Raw genomic sequence first — 20201 nt, 5'->3', positions numbered from 1 at the left:
GGTTTACAATGACCCTCTGTTTCCCCCATCTGCAGCAATGGAGGTTGGAGGCTGCAAATGCATATTTTGTCAGAGAAAAACGTGTAACTTAGCCCCCAGCCAGGGCAGGCTGGGAGAAGGATCCTTTCAGCAGCTTTGGGGATTGCTCCTACACTGCTGAAAGGATCATTCTTCCTCTGAGCCCAATTCATCCACAAAATTTTACAACTTGTTAAATGTAAATTCAAATGGCTCTTCTAGACTGTCACTATTTTGCATGTGAAATCATGTGCGATAAGCCTCCTTCGTTTTTATTTTTGCAGAAAGGTAGGTGAAGGGAAAATACAAAGGAAGATGAGGGATAACAATTGCTTCACATGACACCAGGATATCTCCCCACAAATCAGAATGAATATTTAATAAATAATGGATGTCTTATAATCTCCCTGGCAACTTTGTCCAAACAAATTAAGATGAATGTTCAATAAGTAAATTGTTTGGAAGAAACAAAAATATTTTAATACTAAAAGCAGTATATGAAATTCTAGCTGTTTCCTGACTTAAGTACCGTATACTTAAATCACTCACTGCTAGTGATCTTACATTCCGCACTGTACCAAAGAGATATTGTATGCCTACCAGTCACTGATTCTGATCTGGAATGCTCTTCACTGTCTGAATCCTCCAGTAAATCATCACTAAAGACAAGACAAAGATCACAGAGATGGTGAAGCCAAAGCAGCAATTTAATGTATTAACAATGCACTTAGCGCTGAACTTTTTTTAAAAAAAAACCTTTACAACATTTTCAAAATTAATGTTTGTTTATTAATTGTGTAAAAGAGAAGGCTATAAATCATAAAGAACATGGGAGAGAAACTCTCAGGGGAACAGAATAATCAGGGAAGGATTTAGTTCCGAGAAAGAAGTAGACTCCACTCAGGGCTCTTTGGGAGATTTAGCCTTGAGAGTAAGCATGTTTGGGTGGGGGTGGGGAGCGTGTTATGGGAAAGGAAAACATCTGGACAATGTGGCAAGTGAGAAAAATAAGTATCACAGGAGATAATAGTCAGAATGTGGAAAGAAGGGATGATTGCTTTCCTCCCACTTGTTTCAGAGCAGTTCCTTTGTCTATATAGTCCCACACTGATATTGGATTGAATGGAGATTGCAGAAGAAACCTTTTCCTGTAGACATTACATCTTTCTTAACCAATCAGGAAATGAAAACTGTTAAAAACAAAAGCTTCATCTTCCCAAGAAAGGATGTATTAGAAGGCCATCTCTCAATATTCCACAATCCACTCTCATGTTCAGGCAAATAAGTACACACAGGTCCCATTTTCCAAACAAAATGTGTTCCCAGGCAAACATTCACATAGGGAGCTGATGATTTCCATTATTTCCTATGGGAATGTTTCTAATACAGTACTGTATGTGATTTTCCTCTTCTCTCTCCCTCCTGCCCAAAATTGCTCCAGCCAAACAAAGGAAAAACTGATTTATCCAATCTCCCCTGCTAGCTGATTTGTCAATTCCTCTCCCTCCCTCAATGGTTTCTGCCCAAAATGGCTGCCAGCAGCCAGAAAAACACAAACAAGTAAGAAAGTGGGCAAATTCTGGCTGTTGGGATATCTGAATCAGATGTTTGTGTAGCAAGATTTGTGTATAATTATTTGTGCTGAGATTTCTGATAATGAGCATTCTCATAGAAGGACCTGTGTATACTGTATACCAATAGCAAACTGTGAACAACATTTCCTTTGTGCATAACCAGGGCTAAGAAGAGACAAATTTAGCATACCTATCTCCTTCCAATTTTGGTATATCTGAACAGCTAGATGAATCTTCTATCCATGCTATTGTTGGTCTCCTTGAGTCGACCCCTGAGCTCTGCTCTCCAGACAACACAAGCTGCTGTACAATTACTGGATCATAAGCATTGATCTCAAATTTTAAGTGCACCTAAGCAAATCCAAAAACATAAAGCGATTTAGAAAGAAATCCGCATCTAGCAAAATTAGCATTAGAACTCTTAAAATATGAGATACCTTCATAAGTTTTGAAACATCCCATATACAGATCTTTCCTCGTTTTGTTGCAGCAGCTAAAAAGTGAGGACAGCTCCCCGATCCAAAGCAGACTATTCTGTCTGTGCCATCTGTACAAGGAAACTGCGCTGGACTTGTTGCCAGCGTGACCGAGAGGGGCACATTTTGCGTGTGCTCGCCTTTCACAAATGGGCAGTTTGGGGAATGTCTTTCATGTTCAGACCTTAATGGATTAGAAAAATAAGTGTTTAAATGCAATAGCATAAGCTTCTCCCATCATCTGTTTTGATGCACACAGGCTAGGATCCTTAGCACCTTAACACACAAAGTATATTAAAAAACATAAATTGGAAGATTAAAATACATAAATTGGAAGCACTTGTCTGCTTTGAGAAAACATTGTTCTTAAAATGGCTACATTTTTCACTACAGGAATCACTGAAGAATGAGTACTGCTGGCAAATGACTGTTTTCTCATTTTAAAAGTTTGTGTGTGTATATATATATATTTATTTAATGTATATACTACTCTTTGCTCAAGCCACAGAGTGGTTTACAACAGGTATATAAGATAAAAATCCACGAATAAGATAATACTTAGAAAACACGTATCACTAAAAAGCAATTACTAATAGTAGCAGCAATCAGATCTCTTCTCCAAATGCCTGCCCTAGCCTTCCTAAAACTATAAAAATATGTGAACGATGCACCTCAGTAGGGAGACACTTTTATTAAGGAAAGCATAAAAAATACAAACAACAAATAATGGGTATTGTTCACCAGATGCAAAGCTACATTTTAAGCTTTTTATCTGTTTTACGTTTTGTTACCTGCTGGGCTGGCTAAAGATTTACAAAGACCCAATACGTATAGTTTCCTATCTAAAATACTATATTGTAATAGAAAGCAAAAAGTGTACTGTATCTCAAATATTTTATTCTCACCAAGGTTCATCTGTTGGCTCCCAGCACACCAAACACACACTACACGTAAAACACATGGCTCTGTCATCTCCTGATGAGGCAGGCTGTTAGGAGTGGGGAGGGAAAGAGAGAGATGTAAGAACACATCAACATTGTAATGAGCTACCTCAGCCATTCAGTATATAAATTGAATTGGGAGTAAGCCGCATTGAAGTGGTATTGTTACTTCCAAGTAAACATACATATGATTGTACTATGTAACACGCTTGTTAACCAGGTTCCCGAAAAATGGCACAAATAATTCTATGTTCTCAAGGATGCAGCATGGCAAACCACCTTTAAATATGAGATCCTACGAATTGACTAAAAAGCTAAAAAGGAACTGCAAAAAAGGGATTTAATAAGAAACCCGCATGAAGGGAGGGGGGGAAGTCACAGCTCGGCAGAGCAAGGTATAAGATGAAAATACAAGATGTTTTGTATAAAAGATTGTTTTTTATTTTAATTTGTTAACTTTGGAAAATGCAATAAATTTTTTTTTAAGAAAAATGAGATCCAAAAGCAATTTCGCATGTGGCATGTGAGCCTGTTTCAAGAGAGGGAAGATCAAATACATCCCATGGCATGTGTCAAACCCTAGGAAACAATAACTCATGAGTAGCCAATGTGATGTCCTCCAATACCCCAGATCATTGTTGTCAGAGGTTTTTGTGGCTACTCTTGAGTAACGACGCTCCACACCTCCTTGCCTTTAAGGTGTTTTTATAGTGCATATTATTTACAGTGCAAAGAGTCTGGAAAACATGTCTGCTTAGTCCGAGTCAGAACCTCGCAATGGCTTCTTCCTGTTTCACGCCCAACATAACAGCTTGGGAACCCCCAACACGCCTCCCTCTCACCCTACGGGGTCCCGTGCGCCTCAATTCAGGCGTTGGGGGGGAAGGGCCGTCCTTCTGACTGCTCTCCAGTGGCCAATCCCGTCATTTCCTTCCCAGCTGCTTCCTTCTCTACTCGGTGTTGAGGCTCTCACATGCTGTCAGAGCCTCTCACCTCCCTCTCTACTTCCTGATTCCTGTAATCCGATCCACTACTGGACTTGCTGCTCTGCGAAGAGCTCGACCTGATGAGGGGGGCTGTTCTCTATAAGCCCTCGCCCTTACAATTGTCATGCTGACAGATGGAGAACAAGAACATCCATGCTGGGTAGCCTGCTTTAAATCTTGAAATCACAACTATATCTTCCGGCAAGAAGTGATAAAAACTCTACCTCAATAATGTTAACCAAAGGATTTACTGGCTTTCTATTATCAAGATACCCTTCCACATGATTTTCTCTCTCTATCTAAAGGGACCCTGTACATCCAGTATGCAACTTCTGCATATTAGAGATAATTTGGGGTGCTCTAAGAATGCATTGAAAATATTAATATTCTGCAAACCAAGGGAGGGTCTTTTCAATGATGGTGCCCCAGATGAGGAATACCCTCCCCTTAAAGGTATGTCTGATGCAGACTTATGAGTTTTTGGTACCTGATGAAGAGATACCTGTTCCCTCAGGTGTTTGCTAGACAATAGTGCCTGTTATTATTCTAGTATTCTTTTGGTTGTTGAGGATGTCATAATCATAGAAATCATAGAAAATCAACTGAAATCAATGAACTTAAATAGTTTAAATCCATTTATTTTAATGGTTATTCTCCATGACTTCGTTAGATATCATAGAACTGTAGAGTTGGAAGGCACCACGAGGGCAATCTAGTCTAGCCCCCTACAATGCACGGATCATTTACCCAACATGGGGCTCAAACCCACGACCCTGAGATATCAAGAGTCTCATGCTCTGCCAACAGAGCTATCTTTTATTAAGTGCACTGTATTTTATCTCTGTTGCTCTGGGTTTGCTGTTCCATGAGTAAAGGTAAAGGTAAAGGGACCCCTGACCATTAGGTCCAGTCGTGACCGACTCTGGGGTTGCGCGCTCATCTCGCATTATTGGCCGAGGGAGCCGGCATATAGCTTCCAGGTCATGTGGCCAGCATGACAAAGCCGCTTCTGGCAAACCAGAGCAGCACATGGAAACACCGTTTACCTTCCCGCTGTAGCGGTTCCTATTTATCTACTTGCATTTTTACGTGCTTTCGAACTGCTAGGTTGGCAGGAGCTGGGACCAAGCAACGGGAGCTCACCCCGTCGCAGGGATTCGAACCGCCGACCTTCTGATCAGCAAGCCCTAGGCTCAGTGGTTTAACCACAGCGCAATAATATAAGAATAACGTTGATGGTGGAAGACAGCCATCTTTCTGGTAGATCTGTTTGCTATTACTCAGCTTCTCTTTGAAAACAACTCACAGGTAATTCAAAAACCACTGCCAAAGCTCAATATCATTTTGGTTTGTCTCATTCAAGAACAGTAATTAAAGTTTTAAGAATAGCATATTGTTATTTGCTGGAGCCAAAGAAAAAATTCCAACTACTATACTTCTAAACAAAGGCTGGATATAAATATTGCACAACTTTTGCTCCTCTATATACAGTATTTTATTTTTATTTTTCTTATTTATTAGATTTGTATACCAGCCTTCATTCAAAGATCACAGGGTGGTTCACAACATAAAAATACAAAAAGAGAACAATAACATAGAATGTTAATCAGCCGAAGGCCTGGTTATAGAGAAATGTTTTCACTTGGCACATAAAGATATGTTTATCCCCTGGGGAGAGCATTCTACAAATAGGGAGCCACGGCAGAAAAGGCATGTTCTTGTGTTGCCACCCTCAGAACCAACTGTGGAGGCACACAAAGAGCCTCAGATGATGAACACAGGATTTGGGGTGGTTCCTATAGGGAGAGGTGGTCCAGTATTTAATGCAATTGCCTTTCAAAAATAATTGCAAAAGTAATAATATATGGAAAGTTCAAATAATTACTTTACAAGAGTCATTATGTAACAATTTCCCCATCTTTCTATTTTGTGAGCTCTTGTAACAGCAACCAAATAGTCACAATTTCACTTTAAAGGTCCAAATAAAACAACAATTTAAACCAGCAGACACAGCAAATTGTCTTCCACAGTTATCATATTTGAACACCCAGCATCAAGAATATAATACTACATAGTTGCAAATAATGGCCATATATAAAAGGTGCCAAAAAATTTACCTGATGGTAGAAGCCAGCTTGAGCCATGGGATCTGGCTGTGCCCACCTATAACCTACATGAGGCCATGAAGTGAATGTTTCCCGTCTGTTAGCCTCACTATACATCAAAGACCTTTAAAAACAGAAAGAAGAAAGTGCAAGTTTAGGTGTGAGAAGAGGCTGCTTAATTTTTGCAACACCCGACCCATCTGTAAGTTCTGCTGTCCCAAAGAAGAAATATTATTCACTATTTGCACCTTGTTCACACAACCAGAGATTACTAACATAACTGTCTGCCTCCCATTTCCTGATTCAAGGTGTTTCCTACCCATATATTAATTCCACCACCCATATTCTAACTTTCCACAATAAAAACAAACCACCTCTTCCACCTGTGGGCAGTTTTGCCTGCCACTAAAAGGCATTTCCTAAAATGGAGATTTAGCATGTTAGGACACAAGTCATGCAGGCTTGCTGTATTGTGTTACCAGCGGAGAGATTGATAAAGAGTACCACACCACAAAAGCCTAGAAATATACAACGTACCAACTGCTCTAGGAAACTTCCTTGTGCATCCAAAGGGCGGGCAGGTGTTAATGTATGGGGCTTTCATCTTGATTGTGCTTTGCAATCAAGTTTCTTGTCCTCATATAAGATGGATACATAACAAATGCTTGGTAATGCAGCCCATAGTCATACATACTGGTCCAGAAGTACTTGGTCCAACAGAACTTCCTGCTCATGCCCTCTGGGACTCCAAACCTACTGAGACTGTCAAGTCATCTGAAAGACGACAGCACTTGGCTAATGTCTCTATCTGGCTTGGCAGCTTACAGGTTATAAATGGGTCTACCCTCATTCATAAACATTTGTGTTGCAACTGAATACACACTAGCAAGTTGTACTTTTTCCTTCTTTTACCATCAACAAATTCACTCCTCTTTTAGAGTCAGGAACCTCTTCTTCAAGCCACCTAGAGAAACAAGGTTAAAATGGCACCCTGAAATCCTCTCACCGTCCCACCAACACCCTTACATTATTCCTTCCATTCAAATTCATTCCAAATGTGTTTATATTGGAAACACCTGAAAGTCACATACGCAAAAGCAACAGATTGCAACAGATAAATTCTCTTTTCCATACCTATCTACTGATCGGCCAGGCCCCACACCAAGTTCAGGTCGTGCACTGGGCAAGAGGTACGATAATCTATCCATCACAGATGAGGCTACAGGTAAGGCAGCAATATTTTGATTTATCTTCTTGAGTTCATTTACAATGGCACTGGCGACAGACTTCAATACATGATGCGGGAGATGGAACATAACCGTTGCCCACTAGAAAGAGAAAAAAGCAATGTAGTGTGTGTGTGCGTGCGCGCGCATGCATATATATACACACACTATTGAACATGTGCATTCAGGTCTATATGGAGATCCTCAAAATTTGTCAGCAGGGACCATTTAAACAGCAATTATTCCACTACTTTGAGATGTGAAAAGAACTGGTATTACAGATTGTGACTAATCAGACCCTTAAAGTTTCACACAGTATAGAACAAACCAGGGAATGTGAAAAGCATTAAAAAATCACATTCAAAATTAATAATAGCTTAGCTCCCGATTTTGAGAATTAAACATTCCATTGTGGGAGGTGCCCCAACCCTCGGAAGATACTTTTCCGCAGGCATAAAGTGGTGTAGGTGAAAGTGGTTTACTCAGTTCAGGCCACTTTCTGTAGCCCTCCCATCTTGCTACTATATCTTGCACTGGGTTTCAGGGAAACTCGACGTACAGAACAGAAATTGGGTCAGTTTCACCAATTAATCCAAAATACAAAGAATTATGCTAACACTTGGTAAAGGTCGTTCCTCAAAAGCAGGGCAAATATACACCCATGTAGACTAAACACAGCTGTTAGAGAGAAACAACCATTTTACAAACTGATTAAAACACTTTTTTCATTTTTCCTTTCAAAAACTTAAAGTGAGCCTCATATGGTTAAGGGGAACAAGGTTGTGCCCCTGGTCCCACCAAGACACTACCCCTGCCTGTTCAGCTCTCCAAACCCCATATCTACTGTGCATTAAAGCAAAGGTCTACATTGGGAACCAGCTATATTTGTGGAAACCTCTCCATGTGATCAGGAGACCCAAGCACATAGAGGTGCCTTCCCAAGTATACCCAGCTCCCCTGTCAGATCTTTTCTCAACATATTGAGGTTTAGAGGCAGAGCTGCCAGGAAGGCACAATGTCAGGATATGGCCAGAGCCGCAGCTCCACTTCCCTTTAATCATGGAGTCTCTTCACATATTAAATGTGGGGAGAAGGCAAAAACACAAAACGTGCATTGAGTTCTCTATCCTTTACATGCTATTGTGGCATGCAATTCTGTACATTATTCATATTTAAGCCCTGAAAGATAAATTAATTGTATATGACAACAAAAACCTGTAAAAAAAACTTCCAACAACATGCAACAGAAACAGCCAAGAGGTTATCCTTCTAGCATTTAAAGATTTGAGCGGATAGATCTCTTACCTTTGCAACTTTGTGGTTTGCTGCCGTTTCATGTGAGGTATTTTTTAAGCCATCTTTCAATTGTGCGAGAAACAAATCATACCCCTCTGTGCTTGACACATCTACCTTCTCGATGCATGCAGATAATAGTTGTTGAGCCTAAGATGTGCAAAATATGTTAGAAATGTCTGAGACAACATCAAAAGATCAGTCCTCATTCAGCACTATTTATTTAATTTTCTACATCTCTACAAGTCTTACAAACCAACGTATTATATACCCGTTCATCATCCAAGTTCTTTTTTTTTATATTCAAAGGCTTATCAAAGCTCTGCAGATGCTGGTTCTAGGTATAAATTCAATGCAGCAAAGTTTAAGAAATATATTCTACACTGTACAAACATTAAATCTAAATAGCTCTGATGAGGTACACTACTAATTTATTACTATTTTTTGCATTTGTATCCCACCTTTCCTCCAAGGAGCTCAAGGTCGGATATATGACTCTTCCCCATTTTTACTTCCCAGGGTTGACCTGAGATACTAGTTTCTCAGACCCCAAGTCTATTCAGGCCTTGCTGCTGCTCAGTCACTATATTTACCAGAAATGTTCTCAGATGCTATTTCTATTTATTGATTTGGAGCATTTACTTCTCCCACCCCAGAAATATTCCTGCAGATATTCATGGATCTAGCTCCAAGCAATTAAAAGATAGATAATCCAAAAGGAACTCCATTAACAGTATAAATATGAACAATTTCTGACATCTACTGAGCTGCCAGCCACCTGAAATCCCAAAGGCAGAATTAGGCTTCCAGTTATTCACCAGCAAATTCCAATCAGGAAGGAGATCCAGCCAGAGGCACAAAGGGCACCCAGCAGAAGAGAAAACAATTTACTACCACTTCCAAAAGCTTGCCTGACCTTTGATATTAACAAAAATTACTCATTCGTGGAGGAAGAATATTGATATTAGAGAAAAACATTGAGCTACAGTTTGAACATTAGAAAAGAGCAAGGTAATGGTAGGTGGCGAATGGCTTCATTTATTCATTTCAATTTGTAGCTAATAGGTCCCTCTAACTCAGTATTATATACACAAAATGGCAGCTGCTTTCTAGGATTTCAGGCAGAAGCATTTCTCAATCTTACTAGTGTCTGACTATTGTATGTAAAGTTTAAAATGTATGCAAGATAAGAAGAAGAGAAGAAGAGTTTGGATTTGATATCCCGCTTTAACACTACCCGAAGGAGTCTCAAAGCGGCTAACAATCTCCTTTCCCTTCCTCCCCCACAACAGACACCCTGTGAGGTGCGTGGGACTGAGAGACTTCAGAGAAGTGTGACTAGCCCAAGGTCACCCAGCAGCTGCATGTGGAGGAGCGGAGACACGAACCCGGTTCCCCAGATTACGAGTCTACCGCTCTTAACCACTACACCACACTGGCTCTCATAAGCATAATGACTATTCAGAACAGCAGTAGTGGGTCATAATACAATCTTCCTAGCTTTGCTATACCAACATAGGCTAACCGTTTTAATGGGAAGGAAAACTATAGTTTTGATCTAAACTTAAATTATTATTAAACAAATAGAATCAAGCTCATTATAACACTGGTAACCAGGTTCATGTAAATATACACTTTCGAAATGTTATAGTAAAACACACAGCGACCCCATTTCTGTTGATTCTTACATAGTGCCCTCACATCATGCAACTCATTGGGGACACATTAAGAAATGTGGGGAGGGCAGGGAGGTCAAGAACCTATTCCTATGCAATTTACAAAAAAGCCACTGAGCATCTTCAACAATTCTTACTCATATCAGCCCAAATAGGCAAGCATCTATTTAAATACACATTCTCATCCACTACTTATTTATTGGTGTACTCAAGAAAGGTTTCCTGCTTGGCAGGGGGTTGGACTGGATGGCCCTTGTGGTCTCTTCCAACTCTATGATTCTATTTCTAACAAATCCACCAGCAGCTAGTAATTTTTAATCTGAATATTTTCCAAATAGCCAATATAGACTTTAAAATAAAGGAAAAGCTATGGATGGGTATTTTTATGAACACAAATGATTTAAACATCATCAATCTGTCTCTGAAACGGGCCGCACATAAAGAGATTATATGATCTCAATGATCAGGAATGTATGTATGGGAGGATGGACTTCAAAAGCACCCTAGATCAAAACTTTACAGGGTTTTAAAAGAAAAAAAAACAGAATCTTAAAATTAGCCTGGGACCAAAGTGACAACCAATAGTGCTCTTGCTGTATTTGGTGTTATACCGTGTTTCTCCGAAAACAAGACACCATCTTATATTTATTTTTCCTCAAAAAACACACACTATGGCTTATTTTCATGGGGTGTCTTATTTTTTTCTTCCTCCTCCCGCCGCGGCCGGCATTGCTGCTGCGCCTATCACTATGTCTTATTTTCGGGGCATGGCTTATATTCCTTGGATGCTTAAAAATCCTGCTATGTCTTATTTTCGGAGAAACAGGGTATGCTCCTAGATCCTAAAAGCTAACACTTCTCAGCAACACTAACATATTCTGGACCAACTGAAGTTTCCAAACTGCTTCATGTATGCTCTATGTATAATACATTATAGAGTCCAGTTGACAGTTTACCAGGGCATGTACAAACTGAACACATACAGATAAGGAGCAACTACAGTCTTCCACCCAGCAGCAGCAGCAGCAGCAACAACCCTACAATGTATTCTAAAATAATAAACATGTATTACTGCTCTGATACAGATTCCTGCAAAATGTTATCCATTAGAAGCACAGTTTAAGCAAAACTAGGAGCCAAGAAAAAATACTGCAGTGAAAGTAACAGCTCTAACTACTTACCTCTGTCACTGGCAATTCAAGCTGAACCACATCATCTTGCTTAGAAACAGGTGTTTGCAGAGCTGTGTCTAACAGCAAGATACCATTCAGATCTTTCCTACATCCAACTGCATAATCATCCACAAAGATTACTTTATCCACAGCAGAAATGTACTGACATTTCACTCGTCCACCTGGCTTAGCTGTAAAGAGTAAAAAGAGAACTATGTTAAAACAATTATTCATCAAATCTTATTAGTAGCTTTGGAGGAGAAATAACCATCTTGGCTTTTTAAAATCAAAAGCAATTAATCCAGTTGATGTCGTGGCTAATTGGAATTAGACTTATGGTCATACTTTACCAGCAGGGTAGGAAAGAGATTCTACTACGTAGCTCCAATTCCAACAACTGTGTATGACTCTCTGCTTCCTAGCCTCCTCCTCCCAATAGTAGTTTCTATGAAGTCTTAAAAATCAAACTAAAAATTTGGAACATCTTCAGAAACATCTTGAAGTAGAACACAAGGTGCTGCTATCCAAAAAAGTGATACACCATCATACATGTCCTTTACATAAGCCTAAAGTGGATCGCTGGATAAGAACCACTATTTTTAAGATCGTAATTACTATGTATTGTGTGACTCTATGATGTTGTATTCTTCACACCAACAGAAGATTTTGGATCTTCAAACAACAACCAACTTTTTTCACAAGTGCACCAGGCTCACCATTTGATAACACCACTTTGTGCTATATAATACATATGCAGTCCCAAACACCTGAAAGAAGTTTTGCTATTAGACCACAAACACTTTCTGCCTGCACTACTTATAATTCCACAATGACTGTGTTTTAAGGTTTCCAGCAGCCTCAAAACTTAATCATATTGCTACTTTATCTTATTCAATATTCAAATTAAATTTCACAAATTGCACACAAAAATCTTACAAAGATGCATGGAACACATCTTCATCAGTGTCAAGTCCCACAACCCTCCAGAATCTTTGGAACACCCCATTATCTAGTCAATGTACTAAAGAGCTCAGCAATTCTCAGCTCTATCCAGTGAAAATCAGGTAGACAGTGGGGAAGAGGGTGTACATTATGAAACTGCTGCCCATCTCCTGGCCCCCTCCCACACTAACCAATGCTGACAATTGCACTGCAATTGGGGGGGGGGAGTCATATGATAAGCCATGATCATAGAATCATAGAGTTGGAAGTGACCACAAGGGCCATCCTGTCCAACCCCCTGCCAAGCAGGAAACACCATCAAAGCATTCCTGACATATGGCCGTCAAGCCTCCGCTTAAAGACCTCCAAAGAAGGAGGCTCCACCACACTCCTTGGCAGCAAATTCCACTGCCGAACAGCTCTAACTGTCAGGAAGTTCTTCCTAATGTTTAAGTGGAATCTTCTTTCTTGTAGTTTGAATCCATTGCTCCGTGTCCACTTCTCTGGAGCAGCAGAAAACAACCTTTCACCCTATGCTATATGACATCCTTTTATATATTTGAACATGGCTATCATATCACCCCTTAACCTTCTCTTCTCCAGGCTAAACATACCCAGCTCCCTAAGCCGTTCCTCGTCAGGCATCGTTTCCAGGCCTTTGACCATTTTGGTTGCCCTCCTCTCAAAACGTTCCAGCTTGTCAGTATCCTTCTTGAACTGTGGTGCCCAGAACTGGACACAGTACTCCAGGTGAGGTCTGACCAGAGCAGAATACAGTGGTACTATTACTTGCCTTGATCTAGATGCTATACTCCTATTGATGCAGGAGTATAGCGTCTAGATCAAGGGAAGTAATGATGCTGGAACCAAACTACACTGGGATTCACTGGTTAAAACTAAAACTACAAACTGCATTTGGAGGATGGTTGATGGACTCACAGTTGCCACAGAATAATCAGAATACAATACAGAATAATCAGAACCCAACAATGGGAGGTTGTGAGCTCTCCTTCACTGGAGGTTTTTAAGCAGAGGTTGGATGGTGATCTGTCATGAAAGCTTTAGTTGAGATTCCTGCATTGCAGGAATTGGATTAGATGACTCTTGGGGTCCCTTCCAACTCTACAATTCCATGATTCCATTATTCTCAAAAAGCAGGCTGTGAAATCTTACCAGCTGAAGCTTCTGGACATTTTTAATGGGAATGCCCCTTGCACAGTGCATTGCAACAGCCGATCCCTCGATTACAAAAACATGAAAAATGGCAAGCCAATGTTTTCTAGAGTGGCCCAGCCGGCATAAAAATTATAAGAGATAACTGCCACCTGAGATTCCATAAGTAATGATGGTTCAGAAGCACTACTTATGAACCAGAGCCAACAAACAACTCCAAATATGACAAACTCACCCCTCAAAGAAAGCTTCCAAATCCCCACTAAATATTATTCCCATCTTACCTACATTTAGTTTCAGCTTACTTTTCCACAACTGGCACAATGGGATGGCTGTGAGCACTGAAAGCAATGCTCCTGGATCCACTAACATTTATAAAGCTCAATGCCATCAGCATGCTACGCTTCACTGCAAATTTCTATCAGACCGGACAATTACCAGTATTGAACGAAAAATAATTCCTTTCAAAAGGGTTTGCTTTATGTGCAGCAATGTGAACACACGTTAGTGTTTCATGTGAAGCGATGATATTTGCTACATGATAGCATTAAAACCTCCTATTTGTATCATAATGAGCAAACAAAAACAATTATTCTTGGTTGTGTCAAATATGGAGGAACATGCATAGATTTCTCCACACCATCAACAGCAAAACAAATGAAGGACATCATCACACTGCTAATTCTGTGTTCAGAAAAGAGCACAGGCAATCTGGCTTTAAATGCACATGAATCAGGCTTGCATGCCTGCAGGCAAAATTTGGCCACCACTGTTAATACTTGGCATGACAGGACTAACATAAAGTCGCACAGCAGCCTTCATGAACTTGGTGCGCCTCCATATGTTTTGGGCTACAACTCCAACCAGCCCATTAGCACTTCCATGCTCACTGGAACTGTTGTAGTCCAAAATATCTGAAGGGTACCAGGTTGGCAAAGGCTGATTAAACAGACGGAAGTAAAGAATGATCAAATTCAACTCAAGTATGTACTGTATAAAGACCACTCCTTAAGACGAGTTGTAGTTGCAATTATTCCTAGACAGAATTATTACCGTATTCCTGGAAAGAATATGAAGTTCACCTGAAACTCAAAGTCAACATCTTTACTCAATGTTGCTTACAAAAAAAGAAACTAGTGAAAGTGTTCAGCCAAAATAATGAATGCTAATAACCCTTTCCCATCTAAGCTTTTCTTAGAAGTGAACCAAAAATACTATTTCCTTCCTAACATCAACAGTCTGAAAGCCTACATCAAATCACATCTGTCCAAATGCATCACACTCCCCAGATTAGACTGGATGAATTCTGGAAGTTAATAAATTACTACTGATATGAGAAAACAGAACTCAAGACTACAGTACCTTATTTTTGTTATATTATTAACAACACTACTTAAAAGATGAAGAAACACTCTCTTAAAACACATATGACTGAATACATATGAATGCAAAAGAACTAAAATTATACTTAGGAATATAACCGCTTACACTGCTGAAGTTCCACGGAAGTCAATGGGACCAGTACACCAGTGTAAAGGGCAATCCTGAAGATAGGCTCAAATGCAGGCCAAATCTTAATGTATGGTGAAGAACCGACTGTCAGGGACATGTGACTCATGACCATGACCTGTATATAAAGTTTAGGACAAAATTAATCCTAAATAGTTGTACTTTAAGAACAGAAAGGCATTCCCATGCACAAAGAATTTGGTGACATTACTGTGCATCCTCAAACGACATGTTTTAAGTACTTTCATATTCTTTACACATTAACTAAAATCCATACCTCTACTTGGCTTTAACTAACTTCTGGATTTTAATTCCTATTGCAAAGAGATCAGATATCACAACAAATTCAAGTAAAAAGCTACACTACATTTATGATGTAAACTATTTTAAGAAAGTAGATCTTCAATAAGAATTAAAGACTTGTTTAGATATGAAGCGTCTTGACTTTTGCAGTTGTTGTCAGTACTAGTTCCCCATTTTTATTCCAGAATTTATTTTTAGTACTTGCCAATCATCTTCTAAATATACTTTGAAAAGCCGGGCAATTTCACAGGCTGAATATGTACACATCTATACTTTTATAAAGAAATGTGGCAGGTGATTTCAAAGGTCACAAACAAAAATAAGTGAGCTATCACACAACCCTCTCACCCGCCTTGCTACACCCCACTCTACAGAGGGAGCTTAACCAAGTTAGTTTGCTCATCAGGTCAACTTTTAATCTTTCCTGATGAATAAAGATAAACTCAAGATTTGTTTTGATTTTAAGTATTGATTTCATATTAACATTTAGCCAGTAATTATGCTCACAAAGAGCTGAACCCAAGCTTGCCTGCAGGAGAATCAGCCATTTCCACTACTGTATTTTGGTGTTGTTTTATTATTATTATTAGTAGTAGTAGTAGTAGTAGTAGTAGTAGTAGTATACATCCAAACTGGTTAATCCGAAGATCACAGGGTGATTCAGAACATAAAAAAATCAGAAGTTGAACATATGTAGATGCCAAACAGCACCAGAGATAAAATGGAACCCTATGAAACCACACACTGAAGGCTCCACAGGGCCGAAGAACACTCCCTAAGCCAGGGGTCCCCAAACTTTTTAAACAGGGGTCTGGACTATGGTTTTTTAAAAATTTAAATATCAAACCAGATCCCGACTTTCAGAGCATGTAAATCACATGGGTGGAAGGGGGGGCGCAAAACACCCACGCAGAGACCAGGGACGTCGCCCTGCTACTTCTCCAAGCAAAACGTCTCCCTCTGCCAATCAGTGCCAGGCAAGGGCAGGCAAAGTTATTGACAGCTTTCCCAGCATGGATCTCTCTCTCTCTTTTCCAAGGGTGGCCCCAAGTCAAATGCCCCAGCTCATTTGCATGCCCCGATAGGGTGGCCGCATGTTAACGAGCCGGGAGACAGTTGGCTGGGGGTTGGCAGGCTAACTCCAACCCGGGGAGCATTTTTGCCCCTTAGAGTGGCAGCGCTGTCTGGGGAGAGGGAGGAGCGGGGAAGTGCGCAAAGTGATTGACCTGGGCAGAGGGGCTGCAAGTGCCCGGGTGGGCGAGGAGAGCGAAGCAGCAGAAGCAGCGCCACCGCCCTGAGGATTTGACTGCTGCAGTTACACTTACCACAGGTTCCCCAGAGGGCAGCCGGAGGAGCAGAAAAGCAAGGGAGCAGGAGCAAGGAGGAGGAAGAGGATTGAAGGCTGTCTCTCCCGTTCCCCCTGTTGGATTTGTTTCTTTGCAGGGATCTGCAGCTGCAATATGACTTTGTAAGAGCTTGCTGGGGAGCACCAACTTTCGGCAACAGCTGCAGCTCAGCTTTGTGATGTGTGGAGGTCGGAGGGACAGGAGTTTGCCTAAGCGCGGCGCAGGGACTCTGATTGGCTGCAGGAGCTTCCTGCCAATCTGAAGCTGCGGCAACGTCGCGGAAGTCAGGCATCCGCGGCTTCTTTTAAAGGAAATGCCGCACTGGTTTAGCTCGAAGAGCAGGGACTGACTGAGCGGGCAGCAGGGTCCATGGGCCGGATTAATAAGCCTGGTGGGCCGGATCCAGCTCGCGGACCGTAGTTTGAAGATGCCTGCCCTAAGCCTCACACTCTGGGAATGTCCATCCAAGTAGGATAGGAATCACTACAAAGCACTGTAACCCACCCCTAACTTGGACAGCCGCAACAGAAGAATACCATGGTCATGCACTGAAAGCTACTGAATGGTTGAGGAGAATTAACAATGACATATTTTCCCCATCTCTCTCCCAACTGAGGTACTTGTACAGGGTGACCCAAGCAGTTTCTGTGCCAAAACCAGGCTTAAACCCCAATTGAAATAGATCAAGAAACTCAATTTCCTCCAAGAGCACCTGCATCACATCCATGACCGTCTGTGCAAGAACCTTGCCCAAGAAGAAGAGACTGACAACTGACTGGTAGTCACTTAGGTTTGCCTTATCCAGGGAGGGTTTCTTGAGGAGTGGTTTTACCTGTGCCTCTTTCAAGCAAGCAGGGACCACCCCATCTCACAGAGAGGCATTAATAACCTCCCTGGCCTAGGCAGCTGTCCTCCCCAGCAAGTTTTCATCACCCAAGGGGGAAAGGGAGCAGAGGGAAAATGGTTGCCCTTACCAATCCAAGCACCCTGTATACATCCTTGAGCCTTACAAAGTGGAACTCATCCCACACAACAGAACTAGATGGTGATGTGAACAGCCCTTGGGGGTCATCTGCTGTAACAGTGATGTCAAGATCCCACTGGATGAAAGTGATTTTTATCCTCAAAATGCTTTGCAAACAAGTCACCGCAAGCTACCACTGATTCTGCCACCTCCTTCAGGCCAGACTGTAGAGGCCCCGCACTACCCGGAAAAGGTCTGCCAGACGACACAGTGAGGATGCAATGGAGGCTGCAAAGTATCCCTTCTTTGCTGCCTTCAATGCACTAGGTAGGCTCAATGATGAGCCCTTACCAGTGCAATTGCATTTGACCAGTTTTCCTACAGACTACAGCAACTCCCCCTCCACAGGTCTGCCCTGATGCTGCACCGAGTACCAAGTTGGGCACAGGTGGGTGAGCACAACTCTACCCTGCTCACCAACCCAGGTCTCAGTAATACAGACCATATTGGCCTCCTCAGCCATAATCAGATCAAAAATGAGGGAGGTCTTACTAGAATGGCCCTGGCATTCAGCAACAGTAGCCACTGACCCAGGGCCCCGGCTGACAGGACAACCACAAATACCCAGGTTGAAATTTCTCACCCCAACCCACCATTGCCACCTAACACTCAAATATCTGTTCCAGAGAGTTGAGGGACTAAACAAAACAGCATGGGAAGTGGTACTGAGGGCTGTAGTAGGAAAGGGGAAAGCAGCTCAAGTTATCTCTCCATCCATCTTCCTCCAGTGGAAGCCTTCACTAGACTAGAATTTCTTTTCCTAACGGAAGTCCTTCTGTTCACAGATCAGAAACTCTGGATGAAGCATAAAGGACAGACAAATATCCAGTGTGCACAGTGGGCAATCTAGGGTTGGTTAGGAAAGCTTCTACAGTGGTACCTCTACTTACGAATTTAATGCGTTCCGAACGCACATTTGTAAGTCGAAAAAAATTGTAAGTCGAATCCCACAGGAATGCATTGGGAGAAAAAATTCATAAGTAGAAGCAACCCTATCTAAAAATTCGTAAGTAGAAAAATTCCTATCTAAACCGCATCCAAGATGGCGGACGGAGCTCCATTCGTAAGTAGAAACATTCGTAAGTAGAGGTACCACTGTATGTGAATATCAGTGAGGAAAGAGAAAATCAGTGCACTGGCTAAGGTGGTCTAGGATTGCACAGCTGAGCAAGGATTTGAGCAGTTCAACATTAGCTACAAGACCATAGTGGCTTTTTATAGACAGTATCATTTAACCTTCTTGTATTCTAAAATATTCTTCTATGTAAGCACTCTTGTTCCTGATAATTTTCAGTACTATCCTAGATATCTTTGGTTTTCTCCTATTTTGCATGAAATCAAACAACCCAAACCTTCTGTGAACCGCCCTGAGACCCCGGGTATAGGGCGGTATATAAATTCAATCAATAATAATAATACACAAAACATGAAGTGTTGTACACAAATAATATACACATCTTTCATTTTCATCCCTTCTTCAGTAACACATGCTATTTTATTTTCTATATATTTGCATTAGATTATATGATATAAAACTGTCAAAGGGCTTAAGACAAATATCTTAAAAATACCAAGAACATGTTTCTGTACAACTGTTTTCATCAACAAAGAAACTGACATACACCACTTGCAGCCTCAAACAGCATGTTCAAAACATCAAGAGACTGATTTAGCTATAACACCATAATCCATAATATAGCAGAAGCAGAATAGTAGTTTTTCCATACTACTATCTTTATTTTAAAACTTAGTATTTCTATGTAACCTTTTGGTATCCTTAACTGAGTACAATCCCAACACAGATAACCACATCCATTTTGCCATGCACAGAAACACAACACAGAGAAACCACAGCCAATCCTGGCTTGCTAACACATACAAAGGCAGTCAAACACATGCATGTGTGTCACAAGCAATGATCTTCTATTTCCTACAGAAAAGAGCTTTAAGCTTCCACCTTTTTGTAAAGAGAAAAACCCTGCTACCCACCCCAACCCCGTAGGTACAGGCTCTGCCTTTAGAGACTTGTCTGGGAAGCAAGAGCGGAAATAACCGAGAATTTAAAGCGAGATTTATAGGGGGAGGAAAAGAGAAAGCTCTTAAAAGAGAAAGGAAACCCTTTGGGAAGGCCCGGATGACGACAGGCAACTTCGGACTCCCAAAGCCACCTCCCTCCCTCCCTTCCCACCCACTCGGTTTAACAGCCCCGGTCGGCTCCTCGTCCCTCTCCTGACTTCCTCGAAAGTAGGGAAGGAGAATGGAAGGGTGGGCACAAAGACGCCGGCTCACCTTCGTGCTATGTCAACTGAGGAAAGGGACTTCCAGGCCCCAGAGCCCAACCGCCACATTAGCACCCAGCCGGGAGGAGGGGGGGGGACTTCGGAGCCTCAGCAGCGTCTCCTCCCGCCCCCCCGCACCGACTTCCCTCTCCTTCCCC

At 41.3% G+C, this 20201-nt stretch overlaps 1 protein-coding gene across 9 annotated transcripts in view; it reads right to left on the bottom strand.

Annotated features, from left to right (window-relative positions):
- BIRC6 (baculoviral IAP repeat containing 6) overlaps positions 1-20201 on the bottom strand; it is a 144357-nt gene that overhangs the window by 122106 nt on the left and 2050 nt on the right. For all 9 annotated transcript variants that reach the window (XM_035108256.3, XM_035108258.3, XM_035108260.3 and 6 more), the window contains exons 2-9: positions 11477-11658; positions 8632-8769; positions 7235-7428; positions 6113-6224; positions 2974-3056; positions 2030-2252; positions 1783-1943; positions 619-677 (exon numbers count right to left, since the gene is read on the bottom strand). In XM_035108256.3, coding sequence (XP_034964147.2) covers positions 619-677; positions 1783-1943; positions 2030-2252; positions 2974-3056; positions 6113-6224; positions 7235-7428; positions 8632-8769; positions 11477-11658 — 1152 coding nt within the window. The remainder of the gene's footprint in view (positions 1-618; positions 678-1782; positions 1944-2029; positions 2253-2973; positions 3057-6112; positions 6225-7234; positions 7429-8631; positions 8770-11476; positions 11659-20201) is intronic.

This window comes from Zootoca vivipara, chromosome 3 (assembly GCF_965207765.1).
Source record: "Zootoca vivipara chromosome 3, rZooViv2.hap1.1, whole genome shotgun sequence".
Taxonomy (NCBI): Eukaryota; Metazoa; Chordata; class Lepidosauria; order Squamata; family Lacertidae; genus Zootoca; species Zootoca vivipara.
Note: the sequence above shows the minus strand (reverse complement) of the source record. Positions and strands in the feature narration are given on the sequence as shown.